This window comes from Tenrec ecaudatus, chromosome 4, assembly GCF_050624435.1.
Source record: "Tenrec ecaudatus isolate mTenEca1 chromosome 4, mTenEca1.hap1, whole genome shotgun sequence".
In the NCBI taxonomy this organism is placed as follows: domain Eukaryota; kingdom Metazoa; phylum Chordata; class Mammalia; order Afrosoricida; family Tenrecidae; genus Tenrec; species Tenrec ecaudatus.
In genome coordinates, this window is record NC_134533.1 from 97,064,449 (window position 1) to 97,078,883 (window position 14,435).

General features: G+C 37.7%; 1 protein-coding gene across 1 annotated transcript in view; it reads left to right on the forward strand.

Moving 5' to 3' along the window:
* The window catches only part of CNTN5 (contactin 5), a 557,068-nt gene that overhangs the window by 257,500 nt on the left and 285,133 nt on the right, over positions 1-14,435 (forward strand). The window contains exons 10-12 of the mRNA XM_075547810.1: positions 4,057-4,193; positions 6,023-6,152; positions 8,240-8,390. Of these exons, the coding sequence (XP_075403925.1) occupies positions 4,057-4,193; positions 6,023-6,152; positions 8,240-8,390 (418 nt within the window). The remainder of the gene's footprint in view (positions 1-4,056; positions 4,194-6,022; positions 6,153-8,239; positions 8,391-14,435) is intronic.

Sequence of the window (14,435 nt, forward strand, 5' to 3'; positions counted from 1 at the left end):
GAGAAAGTCTGGGCTTTTTACTGCATACACAGTTGCAGTCTCAGAAACCCAAAGGGGTCACTATGAGTTAATATTGACCAGAAGGCAGGGAGTTTGGTTTGGTTTGGTTTGGTAGGTAAAGTGAAGGAACCCTGACAGAGTAGGCTGCTAACTGCAAGGTCAGCAGTTTGAAACCACCAGCCAGCGCCACAGGAAAAAAAATGGAGTGATCTACCCCTGCAAAGAGTTACAGACTGAGAAACTCACAGGGCAGTTCGACGCTGCCCTGTGGGATCGCTGAGTTAGCATAAACTCAATGGCGATGAGTTTGGTTTTGACTTGGTAGGGTTACTGTTAAGTTGTTGTGTTAACTAGCAGGTGGGCAATTAAAACTCGCCAGCTACTCCTCAGAAGGAAGATAAGGCTGTCTATTTCCATAAATATTTAGTCTTCGCAGTCTCAGAAACCCGTATAAGATTTGCTGACTCAGAGTCATCTATATGTTAATGGCTTTAGTTTGGGTTGGTTTATTTTCTTTTATGTATCATGACATGAAACAAAATTTTCAGCCATAATTCAGTTTTCTAATGTATAAATTTGGTTAAAAATTTTAAAACTTTTTAAAATTTATAATTCTATCATTTTCTTTTGCACTCTTTTTAATTTACCTAGTAGAAACTTAGTGGTTTATAAGATATCTTCCAATGACAAAATCTAAGTGGAAATGAGACTTTTCTTGTATTGAACGTAACTTTCTTCAATTAAGAGGACCCCTGGTGGGATCGTGGTTACGTGTTGGCCTGTGAGCCACACGTTCAGCAAGTTGAAACCACCAGCCCCTCAACGGGAGAATATAAATGGACTTTTAATCCCATAAACAATTGCAGCCTCAGAAACTTAAAGAAGGTCGCTATGATTCAGCAATGACTTGATGGTACTGAGTGAGTTCTTCAGTTATATCTGAAGGGAGACAATTCAAAATCCAAATAGCTTCAATGCCTATTGAATTAAATTATTAACATTTATATCTGTTATATGAGCTTAACTCCATTATAATGCATAGAATGTGTACATTCTACTTATGATGGTGTGTGTATTTTTGTGTTTGAATGCATGTGTGTATTTGTGATATCCTGGATTTGCTTCAAAATTTTTATTAAATAAAATAATAAGCAGTTTGTATATACTAATTACATATGACATCCAGAGAAACAGCAAAATTTTCTCATTTATACTGTGATTAAAATTTTTAAATTATAGATCATATATATACATATATGTAAATATATATTTGATATAGGCAGAATAACTATGGCACAAATATTCATAAACTAGAGAGAGTTGTTTATGAACAAGATATGAGATGATTGTTACTTGGAGTGGGGTTTAGTATATTTTCCCTAAATTAGGCTAAATCTTGAATTATGATAGAAACTAACGGGATAGAGAAGAGAGGTTTATAATTCCTTGATGACGTGAATACCTTGAACAAAATGCAAGGTGTATGTGGGAGACAACAAGCTCATCTACTTGAAGTACTGGGACCATGTACATCATATAAAATAATCCAGGAGTGTAGGATGTAAACATATATACAAATGCAAAATGTTGAAATAATATTTAATACTCTTTCTGTGTCTTACAACTCCTATCAGTATTTGTAGCACATAAGACATGCAACTACAAGGAAACATATTTTTCAAAAACCAGGCGCAGGAGTTCAGGTGAATAAACCAATTGCTGCCAGGGCTTTGGTTCTGCCAGGATGGATGAAAGCAATGCAGGTGTTCTGGAATCAGAAATACCTGAATCTCAACGTGACTTATATCCCTTAGTTAACTACATGCACATGGGAAACTTTACTTAACCTCTTGAGGCACCTTTTTACTTAATTATTCATAAACCGCAATGTTTGTTTTCAGGATTAATGTTATGCAACTTGAAACTTGGAACTGTGTCTAGGACATAAGCTCCCTAAACCCATTGCCACTGAGCTACTTCCAGCTCATGGCCACCCTGTAGGAGATGAGAACGGCTCCCTGGAGTGTCTGAGGCGGTAATGTTCACCGAGGAGACAGGCTCCGGCGGGTGCAAACAGAAGGAGCTGGAGTGCTGAATAGCCCACTGTCTGTTAGGACCCCGCAGATGGGGACACGCTGCCACCAGGCCTCCCATGTAGGGCAGAGCAGACACTTTAAGAGAGAGGGAGAGAGAGAGAGAGAGAGAGAGAGAGAGAGAGAGAGAGAGAGAGAGAGAGAGAGAGAGAGAGAGAGAGAGAGAACTCTTTTTCTTTTACGTGTTCTCCTTTCTAACTATTTTTGGGTTTATACACCAACTGTGTCTTTGGACCCATTACTTTGATATTCAAATGCACTTCCCTTTCAGCACATCGTACTTCCTGCTGCACTTGTCCTTGATGTTGCCATTTGACCTACCTCAGTACACACTCCTTAAACATGGACTAACGAGCTTGCTCTCCCAAAAACCCATAGGAGTTCGTGAAGGCAACGCAGTATGAGTGGAATGGACATATGAATGACTGAATGCTTCAAGTTCAAACTACCACAGATTAAATAAAATATTCTATATTCTTATACCCCAAAAAATTGCTAGAGAAGACAACTTAGTTCAATATTTTTTGCATATTTCTCAGTTTTTCTCTTTTGCACAAAACACTTGTAGACAAATACTTGTAGGCACTATTTTTATTTTAAACACCAGTCACTAAAGGAAAGACTTTAACTTGTATATTATAGATTTCATAAATTTAGTTATTATTTCTATTTTAACATTGGAACTTTCATTTAACTCATAATCTTGAAATGTATTGAAAATGTTTTGTTATTAAGCTATATTAATAAACTATATTTATACATACATATTTTTGGACAGAGGATATGTATACATGGTATTTACCTTTGCTTATACCATATCCAGGCATGTGTTGGATTTTGGAATTTTTATGTTAGCATTTACAAATTTCTTTCCTTTTTTTAAATAAATCTATAGGTTTTTTTAAGACAAAAACTGACAGAGTGGTATGAAGTTTTATTTACACAAAGTTTTCCCAGATACCTAGCGCATGCCAAAGTGTAGCACACAGCATTAAATGCTACTTAGATGTCAACAATTGATGATTATCATGCTTGAAGACAAAGCATTTTGGGTATCAGTTAATTCTTAAGATTAAAAAAAAAACTTTTTTTTCTTTTTAAATTTAAAGTGAACCACTGCCCCGGTTTGAAAAACATACCCTGAGACCAGGGCGTTTTAAAATCTTTCCACCGTTGAATTAACTCCGTGAAATTTCTGCATGACTGATGGAACGCTCATGCCAATGGTTTCCAAGTTCAACATTCAAGAGCAGAGCGGCTCCCTTCCGAGCAGGCAGGTGTCTCCTGGACCACCGCCTCCTCTGCCGCCCCAACCAGCCAGAAGCGTGGAGGGAACAGTTCTTCACGGCTTATTGCAACAGAAAGCATCTTCGTGTCCGTTTTCAGAATGAGCATCTCAGAGGCAGAACAGTCTGCTTGTGCAGACTTTCCAACAACAAATGCCCCTCCTCAGTCAGTTTCCAGTCCGAAAGCGTGGCTTTGGTTACAGATTAATCAAGTCCTTGTAGGAGGCGGCATGAAGCTCAGGCAGGAAACACCTTGGTCTCTAGGTTCCAGCTCTTTCCACAAGTTTCGAGCCTCAAAAGAGGCAGAAGTTACTCAGTAAACAGGACTGCCTTATTACTTCAACTTGTGCTTTCAGCACCAACTTTGAAAGACTAATATCTCTTCCTAGGTACCTGACTTCCACTAAAGGAGTTCTTTTGCTTCAGGGAGAATAAAACCACTTACTGTAAAGTGGGTAAATAAAACAACAACATGTATTTTCCTTACAAAACCACATTAAATTCTCAAACTATTTCACTGCTATATTTTAACACAGTACAATTCTATATTTCTCACAAGCACCTATGATCAACGCATTACTGAAAAGTTCCATTGAGCATTTCCATGTGAAATTTGAACTGGTGAAGTCGTGCTGGCCAGATGAAGTCACCTTTCTCTAATGCTTAAATACTTGCAGCCTTCCCACATTGGATAGAAAAACTGAACGACACGCATTTAGACAGCGGGAGCCCTCTGCGGTGGGAGTGTAAAGCCACTGGGAAACCCAGGCCGACCTACCGCTGGCTGAAGAATGGAGTCCCGCTCCTGCCTCAGGTACTGTGGTTCACTACTACCTCCTCCCAGGACAATTTCTGGAAGCATTTCACACAAGAAACACTAGCCTATCTTTCTTTTAGGTTTCATGAAAACCATTTTCTACTTTGGCCTTATACGTAGCTTGAGAATTATTGATTCATATATAAACCAAAACGTATCTTGATTTAGGGGTCTTGTTACCTTTGGGGAAAACCATTTCTCAATGGTTTTCAATCCTCTAAATTCATAGGGAGGTATCATTGACGACCAGAGGAGTCTTGCCATCGGAAGCTGCCTTTGGTTCTCGTCCAGTTAATTGCTGCCGTTCTACACGGCGGTGTCCCTCCCAGAGGCAGCGTGTCCTGTTCAGGAGCACACATCCACAGTGAGATTGAGAGTGGAGCAGAATCCTTGTTTCCTGGGCTTCTTTAGACCGCATCCTATTGTCATATACTTATTTATTATTACATCATGAAAATATTCCGTTTCCTGTAAATCCGCTGCATAATTTTAAAGCAACTTAATAGATATTAGATTTAATTGAAATAAATCATTTCAGCATCAAAATGATGATCATAATTGAATTTTTAGTTGTTGCTGTGGCCTTTGGGGGTGAATGGGGTGGATAAGTAGTTCATTTCTGTGGACAATCATGAAAGAGAAAGTGTGTACACTGGAGACAGAGAGCCAGTTCTGTATGGGCTCTGTCACAACTAATGGAAGGACTTCCCTGGTGTTTACCTCTTTGGGCCTTAATCTCCTCCTTAGTGAAATGAAGATAAGATGACCCAATAAAGCCTATACTTCCATTCAGCTCCAACATTCTCTTATTTTAAAATTATTTAGGCCCAAACAAATGATGACTACACAAAAGGACACAAATTACAAGGATGGCAGAAATGTTAAAGAGAACTGGCTGGAAAATTCTGGGCCACCGAGGTCCTTCCCCTGTGCTCGTCCTGGATTGCCTGATAAGCCTTAAAAATGGGCCATGCTACTCACATTACATAGCCCCCGGCCCGAGTAAAAATGTAAAACTACTTTAATGTGGTATTTTGAACATTCTACTAAGTGTAGAACTACTTAGTTATCTCTAGATAATCAAAGCGCTACCCACTAATTTTTTAATTACTTGATTGATACTATGTAGACAAAACACAATGTAGTGTTTAACATACTTCAATTTGTCTTAGAAATGTGCTAATGATTTATCTTTACCTCAGTTTTTCCCTGATTAATTTTCTGTCTTCTATATGAAATTTATTCTATTAAAGGAATTTTGAGCTTTAGACAAATCATTGTATGTACAATCCATTTGCATGACAGGTTTATACTTTTATTTATTTGTTGTGTCTATGTGTGGGTTAGTTTCTTATAAATGGAGAGAAAAAAAACACATTTAATTGGATCAACACACTAAGGGGAGACTTGTCATGATCTTCATTGCTTTTTAGCACTGGTTGTATGGATCTACAGCTTCAATTCTTTTTTTCCAAGTGGACCCCAACTCCTCATTTGTAAAATAGAGCTATATACTGCTTTATCTTCTAATTGTATATCACAAACTGAATTAGTGTGCCAACAGGACAGCTTGATTTAAAAACAAAACTGAAACTTAGATGAACAACTCCAGGCAAATATCAGTATTACCTATTTTCCAATAAGAGGCACACCTAGTTTATATGATACATGATATAATGAAGATTAACTGTTGGTAACTTGCCAAATAATGTTTAAATTCATTCATATAAGGGTTTTTTTTTTCTCTTGGCCAAGGGGAGAGAACCCTTAATACCCGTATCATTCGGTTATTTTCTGGTCCTGATTTGTTTTCTATTCCATTACAGAGTAGGGTTGAGATGGTTAATGGAGTATTGATGATCCACAGTGTGAATCAATCAGACGCTGGGATGTATCAGTGTTTGGCTGAAAATAAGTATGGAGTCATTTACGCCAGTGCTGAGCTGAAGATTCTAGGTATGGAACTAATAAGTAAATAAGCAAGGGAGGAGGGGACCTCTTTCCATGTTCTAATGCTAACTATACTGACGTTTTATGATGTGATTCCAAATGACCGTATTATGGCTTGATACGAAATGTTATATCTTGCTGATTCTTTTTTTTTTTAAGCTAGAGGAGCCAGGTTTACTTTGTGCATAGTTGTTTCATAACTTCTTTTCTTTTATAAGGTTGTCCTATGTTGGCTTTTAATTTCCAACGTTTGCATAATTTCTTTCCTATAGGATTAATCAAAATCACGTAAAGAAATCAATGTTATCTCTCAGGGAGCAACGCGCTGAGTTTAGGGGACCAGATGCAGATAGTCTCTGAACCCTCCCGTACTCTCCAATCTGCCCTCAAATCACTTCCAAGTCATGGTGACCCTGGAGGACCGAGTGGAACTGTCCCTTTGGGGTTTTCCAAAACTGTATTACCATCACTGAAAGACTCCTCTTTCTCCCCAGGAGCAGTTGGTGGTTTTGAAATGATGACCTTTTGGGTTAGCAGCAGGTTGAAAATGCACCATCAGAGCTCCTGTGGGTCCTCTACTAGCAATGAGTAATATGACCAAGCAACGCCTTCTACTCATTAGGCCCATGCTTCTTGCAAGGCAGGACTCCCAAGAAATTCACCCTCTCGCCATGGGGCCCTATCATCCCTAAGAGGGAAAGTCTTTCTGAAGCCAAGGCCACCGGTTTTCTAGGGTCGCAGCTTGTGTTGGGATGTCATCTGGCATGATCATTCCCTCACTAACCTTTAGACACTGAGGGACAGACTCAGCTCACGGCAATAGACTTCTTGGATTGAAACGGTTTGGGCCAGTCGAGTACATTTTACTTTATGCCCTTTGAGGGGTTCCTTACCTTTTGTTCAGTGACATATGCAGTACATACCAAGAGTAATGCCTCGAGGACACCAGCTCATGTGACTGTAGGTTCTCCCCAAAGCAGACACTAGGCCAAGGATGTGTTGCACTTCTCACTTAAACTCGCACGTCCCAGCATTAACAGCAATCTCGGGAACCTGGAAATCTACTATTTTACATCAGCTAAATAGGGCATAGATCTATTACTGAATTATGAATGTTTGTACTAGAATTTTCTCTAAAGTACAACATGCTCATCAAAAACAAATATAAAAATATGCTTCTAACACCCTACCCAATCAATATTAATGTACTTTCTTGTCAAATTATGTGCTGATACTTGTTCCATAAAGAGTGGATTCAGCTCCAGCCCTCTCCTAGTTGGTAACTTACCCAGACAGTCTCGCACGTATGCTCCATTTTATTCAGTGCATCTGTTCTCAAAAAGTACCTGTTGGAAGTCCTATTCCCAGTGAGCAAACACAATGCTATTGCTTTCCACCCCACTCATTTCTTTATTTTCTTCCAGTCTACTGCACATCACTGTGCACGTATGTATTTATTTTTCTGGCACAGGGCCATGTGCTGTATTGTTACAGAATAGACAGAAAATACATAGGAAGCAACCTGGAAATTATCATTAAGAATGCTACCAGGGAAGCACATATGGTTAGCTTTCTTTTAGATTAAAATGTGCCATGATGAAAGGTCAGTTAAAATAATGTTCATATTAATGAATGACCAAATCTATACAAATAATTACCACTACAAAGATAGATTTGTTTTTAAAAGGTAAATATTTCATTAAAAATTTTTTATACTATTTTTAATTTTATATTATATTAAAATAAAATGTCTATGAAATGAAGACACAGAACTGCCTTTACCACACATAACCATCCTTTCTCCTAAGAGAGTCCAAGTAGCATTCCTTGATGGCCAAGCTGCTCACGAGTCTTTCACCATGAAAGTTGATAATCATGAAATAAAACATGTCGGATTCAAAACAGACTTTGCAAACTCACATCGTATGAAATCATTACCTGTTGGTGAAAAGCGCAGCCAGTAAAACACCGATCCATGAATAAATAAATTAATTAATGAGCATGTGTAGATATCATATGACTACTAAAAGTTGCAAAATCTTGTTGAAAAACTGGCATTGCATTTGGTACAACTAGCATTTTCTTTTCAATAGCTTCAGCTCCCGCTTTTGCACTGAATCAGTTGAAGAAAACAATCATTGTTACCAAAGGCCAAGAAGTCACCATGGAGTGCAAACCCCAAGGCTCTCCAAAACCAACCATCTCTTGGAAGAAGGGAGACAAAGCAGTAAGAGCGAACAAAAGGTTAGAAGTTGATTCTGTAATTTAAATTCGTGGCATCAGACTTGTTCAATTTGTCAATGGTATTAAATGTACAAGAACATCTTGCAGTCTAAAAAAATAACCCAAAGTTCCGCATCAGTATGATCAAACTTCTTTGTTTAATAATGTTTCTGTGCAAACTGGGGATTTCACCAAGTTATGAAGAAAGCAAAACCTTACATTAAGCTTCTTGAGATTTAGTTTCTCATTTTGATTTGCAGATCCATGAACAATCCATTAACCTGTAACAATTTTAAGTAATGTCTGTTCAGTACAATGTGAATATAATAATAATACAAACATAAACTGGACTAGCTTTCTGCTCATTGTATGATATAGTGTTCTCAAGTTATATTCAGAGTAATGCTTATGTTTTCTTTTCCAATCATGTTGATACAAAATAGTGCAGTATTGTTTTGCTTGACACAAGCAAAAGAGAAATGTGCAGGGATATTTGTGTACAGGTGTACTTGGAAAGTAAAGTCTAGAGAGCCTCGTGAGAGCATCAACAGAGAAAATGATGGCCGGTGTTGGCTGATTGTGTCAAATTTGAGAGCCCCATGATGTACCAAGCATTTCCACACATTCTACATCGTGTTAAAATAATATTGCTTGTTTTAGTTTCACTCTCAGTTTGTTTTTATTTGACCTATAAAAATGAGAAGCTTTTGTTCTGTTTTACTTTGCCTATAAGTAGGAATTGACTTGACAGCAGTGGCTTAAGTAATAATATAGTAAGTATAATTTAAGTCAGTTTTAGGGGCTATTTAAATAATATTCCCTTAAAATATATTTGAACTATTTTTAAAGTGATTTACATTGCCGATATCAGGGAATATAATTTGTGGAATTAATGGGATTTGTTCAGGTCCGAGGACGGATATTGCCTGGGAAGAATGATCATTCGGGATAGGCATGAGGCAAATTGTTCATCTGGTTTTGAGAAAGAATGTATTTCTTTTAGTGGGGGAGCTAAAGCACAGCAGCAAGACGCTTGTTCCAGGTGGCTGCGCTAATCAAATGCTGGTTGACTGTTTTGGAAGCTGTTCATTCAAATCTAGGGTGGGAGTAGGGGGTGGAGGAAAGAAAACCAAAATGTAACTCAAACTTATAGAGACCTCCGAAAAGTGTTTTCCTTGTTTAACAAGAGCAAGTACTCGGTTTACAATGCTCGGTTATCTGTGTTCCTCGAATGCACTTTTGAAATCAGTATGATCAGAATAGACACACGCAGCAGTACAAGCCATTCCATTTGAAGAGCATTGCTCGGCCTGATGTTTCTGTGTGCCCTGTGAGCCTGTCCCGTTTCCTTCACTCCCCTAAGAGTGCTCTCCATCAACTCTTCACGGACCTCACACTGGGAGTTTACAGTATCAAGCAACATTGCTTTGTCAAAAGAAAACTAGTGAGAAGGATAATGTGATCGTGAGTTTTCTATCATAGCATATAAGCTTTTCATTTTCCAGGAGCTGAAAAGTACTGCTTTTCTTTCTTTAATTTTTCTTCTTTCTCTTCACCGATAACTTCCAGCTGAGTGAGAAAACAATACTGATTTCAAACTCAGACGACTCAGCTCTTCCACATGTCAATACTCTGGGTCGAAGTGTTGTTTAGGAAAGAGGGGGAAATGTGAAATTGTTTGAGTTTATATTTATTAAAGTAAATGACCTTACTACATTTGCTTAGTTCTCTTCCTGTACTGGTTAATGCTTCTGTCTGTAAACTATCTGGGGACCCCTGATAGTATAGTGGTTATGTTTGAGGATGCTAACCACAAGGTCAGTAGTTAAAAACTACTAACCACTTTATAGTAGAAAGATGGGATGTTCTACTCCTGTAATAAGTTACAAACTCTGAAACCCACGGAAGTTCTGCCCTGTCCTATAGGGCCACCATTAGTTGTCATCAACTCAATGGCAGAATATATATATTTGCTTGTAATCGATGAATAACATATATAGGAACTCCTTTATCAACTCAATCTCAGCATATCCTGAAACAGTAACTGAATCTGTGATTTACCTATGATTTTCCATAATATTCACAAGAGAGCATCATGTCATATTTGTCACTGTTCTTAGTCACCATCCAGGCTTTTTCAGCTCTACCCCAGTTTCAGAAACCAATTCTTCCTGTTGTCACAGCGCTGTGATCTGGGTAGGGACTTGCATTCCATCTAAGTCTTATCCCAATATTTAGAAGTAGAACTCATATACTTTGACTAAATTGTTGTCAGCCATGGGAGAATACTGAGTGTTAATTGGCAAATCACTGATATTCCTGGCCAATACAAGAGCCATAAACTTGTCACAACTACCTTCCAAAAAGGTTGAAGACTAACCGAACAAAAATACATTAATATAACTTCTCTGGATTTTTCCTCATGATTATAGTTTTCAAGTGTCTTAAAATTTATTTATTAAATGCCCCTGTAATCATCTGTAGGGAAAATCTATCAAGATTATTCTTTTGGAATCCTTAAAAACAGTTTCCGAAAGTTATGACTGACTTCTCTGCCTTGCATGTAACTGAGCCAGCAAACCACTGGGAGCTACTCTTATTTTGCTAAAAAATTTTTTAATTAAAAATTATTTAAAGCAAAAAGAAAGAAATCCAAATGTTAAATGCTTGGCACCAAGTCTGAACTATACCGCATACTTCATAAGCATTGGCCACCAATACATGAAGCTCGCACAACATTGCCCACCGTATGCCAAAAACTAGAAACTCACCATGACTTGGCTCAGGTTCAAGTCCATTAAAATAAGACGGGAAGAGACTGATTTCCAGGTATAAAAATTGTTTCAAGAAAAGAGCTATTCACTTCTGAGGTGAAAAATAGATGCCACAAAATGTGTTTTTTAAGGGACTCTAACAAGACTCTGATGAGTGTATTACTGAATAAACCCAGCCAAAAGGATTCGCTGATCACCAAGCATGTTTAAGCATACTTTCTTTGTAATAAACTCATGAATGTATAAATTGGAACTCCGGTAGCAATACATGTTAACTTAACTCATATCTAGTGGAAGTAAAATTCATTTATTTGTTTGAAAGTACATTGAAATACTTAGTGAATGAATATTTATTGCTGTCAAGATTACTTTATCTTTCATACTGGACAATCCCAGGTTTCATAAATTATATATATAATAATTTCAACCTTTGAATCTTTGAAAATTTCAGATGTCAATATTTCTGGAAAAAAGTTACTACTCCCCCGTTCTTTCTTTAGTAATTTGGAGAAAAGATACTGGATTTTGACTAGCATCCAGAACCAAAAAGAAAAAAAGTTTTCAGGTTCTCTAGATTAGCATGGTAGCCCCAGGGTTGGACACTGAAACCTACCAGCCATTCCACATGAGAAAGATAAAGCTGTGTGGTCAAGTGACATTTTACCCTCTCAGAATCCGTAAGGAGTAATTCTACTGCCCTATACAGCCCTGTATGTAGGACCCAACTCAGTGGATCATATGATAAATATGTCTGTTTGTTTGGTTTATTTTAATAATTTTACTGACATATTCACTTACCATACAACTAAATGGCTTTATCATAAAATGCGTTCCTTATTCATCTAAGTTATTTTATTTATTAGTGCTGGAAACCTCAAAGTACCAGTATTCTTTACTCTTACGCTCTTTTGCCAACTCCCAGTTCAATGCCTTTTGTAGAGGTTACTCGACTGGTAGGTTGAATATTTACTTACTCCATGGTTCTTTCAGTGACCGTCTGTGCATAAGTCAGTGGTTGATGGAGAGTTAATGAAAATAGAGAAGGTTCTATAGGTTTCATTGTTTTTACTTGGCTTTTTAAATTGCTGCTTTTCTCATTTACTTCCTTTTTTTAGGAAGTCTGTTTTATCTCATAGCTTTTGAAGATCACCACCACACATTCATTTAGGTTTCTTTAGCAAACATGCCCGCGTTTCCTACAAAACAAATACGCTCTAGGAGTTCTAGGAAATCAATGTTCCACGGGGTTTTCTCCTTGGGCATATTTCCATTCAAATGTTCTCTCATCAAACTCATATTGGCTTTCACTTCAGCTCATTATTTCCATTACTTGGCCATTAACTTTTGTTAAAACACAGTCATGCAGAAGCACTCCCGCTGTGCACCCATATTAAACCTCCATTATTACATGTTTAATTTCCTAGACTTTTTGTGGACAAAGATAATCTTGACTAATGAATATGAGAACACATAGTTCTGATGAACAGCATATTTTCTTTTCTTTCTGTCTGTGCATAAATAAATACACCATAGGTCATTGAGCCCCATATATTTAGGAGTTATTCAAAGAAATAGAAATGTCAAAGTAGTTTAGGCATCAGTTTTTATTTCGGGTCAAAAGGCAGGGTACCAGTTACACAGATAATAGACTGTAAGTCAAGTGTGTGCTTAAAAAATCCTGAATGCAAATACATCAGGCTAGGGGGTCATGATATAAGCTTTGTTTTTAAAAAGGAACACTTTGGGCAAGGTATATAAAGCTGAAATGTATACTGCCACCTAGTTCACAATGAAAAGTTTAAAAAGAACAAACCCTTGCAGCCCAGGGGCGAGACAGGTCATCTGAACCCGCCACTGCTCCCTGGGAAAAGATGAAACAGTCTCCTTCCACCGAGATTTATAACTCGGAAACCCGAGGGAGCAGTTCTGTACTGCCCTTACAGGGTTGCTATGAGTCAGAATCAGCATGAAACAGTGGGTTTTATTTTGTTTTTCTTTTAAATGACTGTAATCGAAGCAAAGAACCACACAAAATCCCATGCAATATTCCCCTGCTCACCAAAGGAGCCTTCGCTAAAGTAAAGTTTTCAACTTATTCATTTAACACACACAGAAAATTGCACTTGAAGCACCCATTAGTTGATTTCTGGTGGGAATTCATGTTGTGTTTTCCAGGCAACAATGATCAAGCTCGCACACTGACTCGTAGACACACAGAAAAATATATTCTTAGTACAAGCCCTAGAGGACACTTCTACTGAGGGGCAGGGGGCTTCTTTCTTTTTCTAAAGAAGAAGAGGAATTCATGGGTATAATTATGGTCTTGTTTCTGCCCCTTTTTTCCACTCCATGCTGGGCTAGCTAACGAGCAAGCTGTTTTGTTGTTTCCTCTGCGACACTGCCTTTAACATATTAAGAACATAAAACAATGTAGACCCTAGGTATCTTGGTTCTCTTCATTGTCTAATAAATTGTATAATGAGGGAAAGCAAGCATTCACATATCAATAATACTTCCTTTGTAAATTAGAGCTTATTCAATGACAGGAAGCATAATGATGAAGATTATATTATTATCTCAAGGAAAGGAGATTGATAGTTGACTTCCTAAGACATAAGGCACAATGTACAATATATTGTGACTTGCTGTTCTATAGGTCCTCTGAGCTTAAGGTGGTATGGTTAAGATCCTGACCTACTGGTTTTGACCCAAGGAAGAAATCCAACTGCATGAACATCTGCCTAAATTAACTTATCTATTTTTCCCCTAAATTGCCAGTAACAACACAAAAGGAAAAGAGAATTCATCGTTATTACAATAGCCTAGAGATTACGAATATAGGTAACAATTTTCATCCTCTGGGAGAAATCACTTCTTTGAGTAGAAATGAGCTATATTAGGATGACTGATGGTCCATTGAAATGCCCGCACAGTCAGGGGACGAAGCCAGAAGGAAGGCTATTTCAGAGCTATCTTCTTTGTGCTCATTGCTCTTCTATTGAGAAATTGACCCTCGCTACAAAGGTTCACAAGAATTCCCACCACTCTGATGAGAGCTACTTCAGCAGCAGTAATCGATTTAAAACCATTTGGAAAATTATAAACACAGCGATAATGATGGCCAGTTGTGATTGAGTATATATTTTAGGGCTTGCGGTCACTCGTAATATTGATGCAGATGAAGAGCACTGAAACTCATCTCTGAAATTATCATTCCATGTTAGAAAATTTATTATAGATTGTGTCAAATTTTCACGAGTAAATTTATATCTACAAAATTCAAGGGTGAATA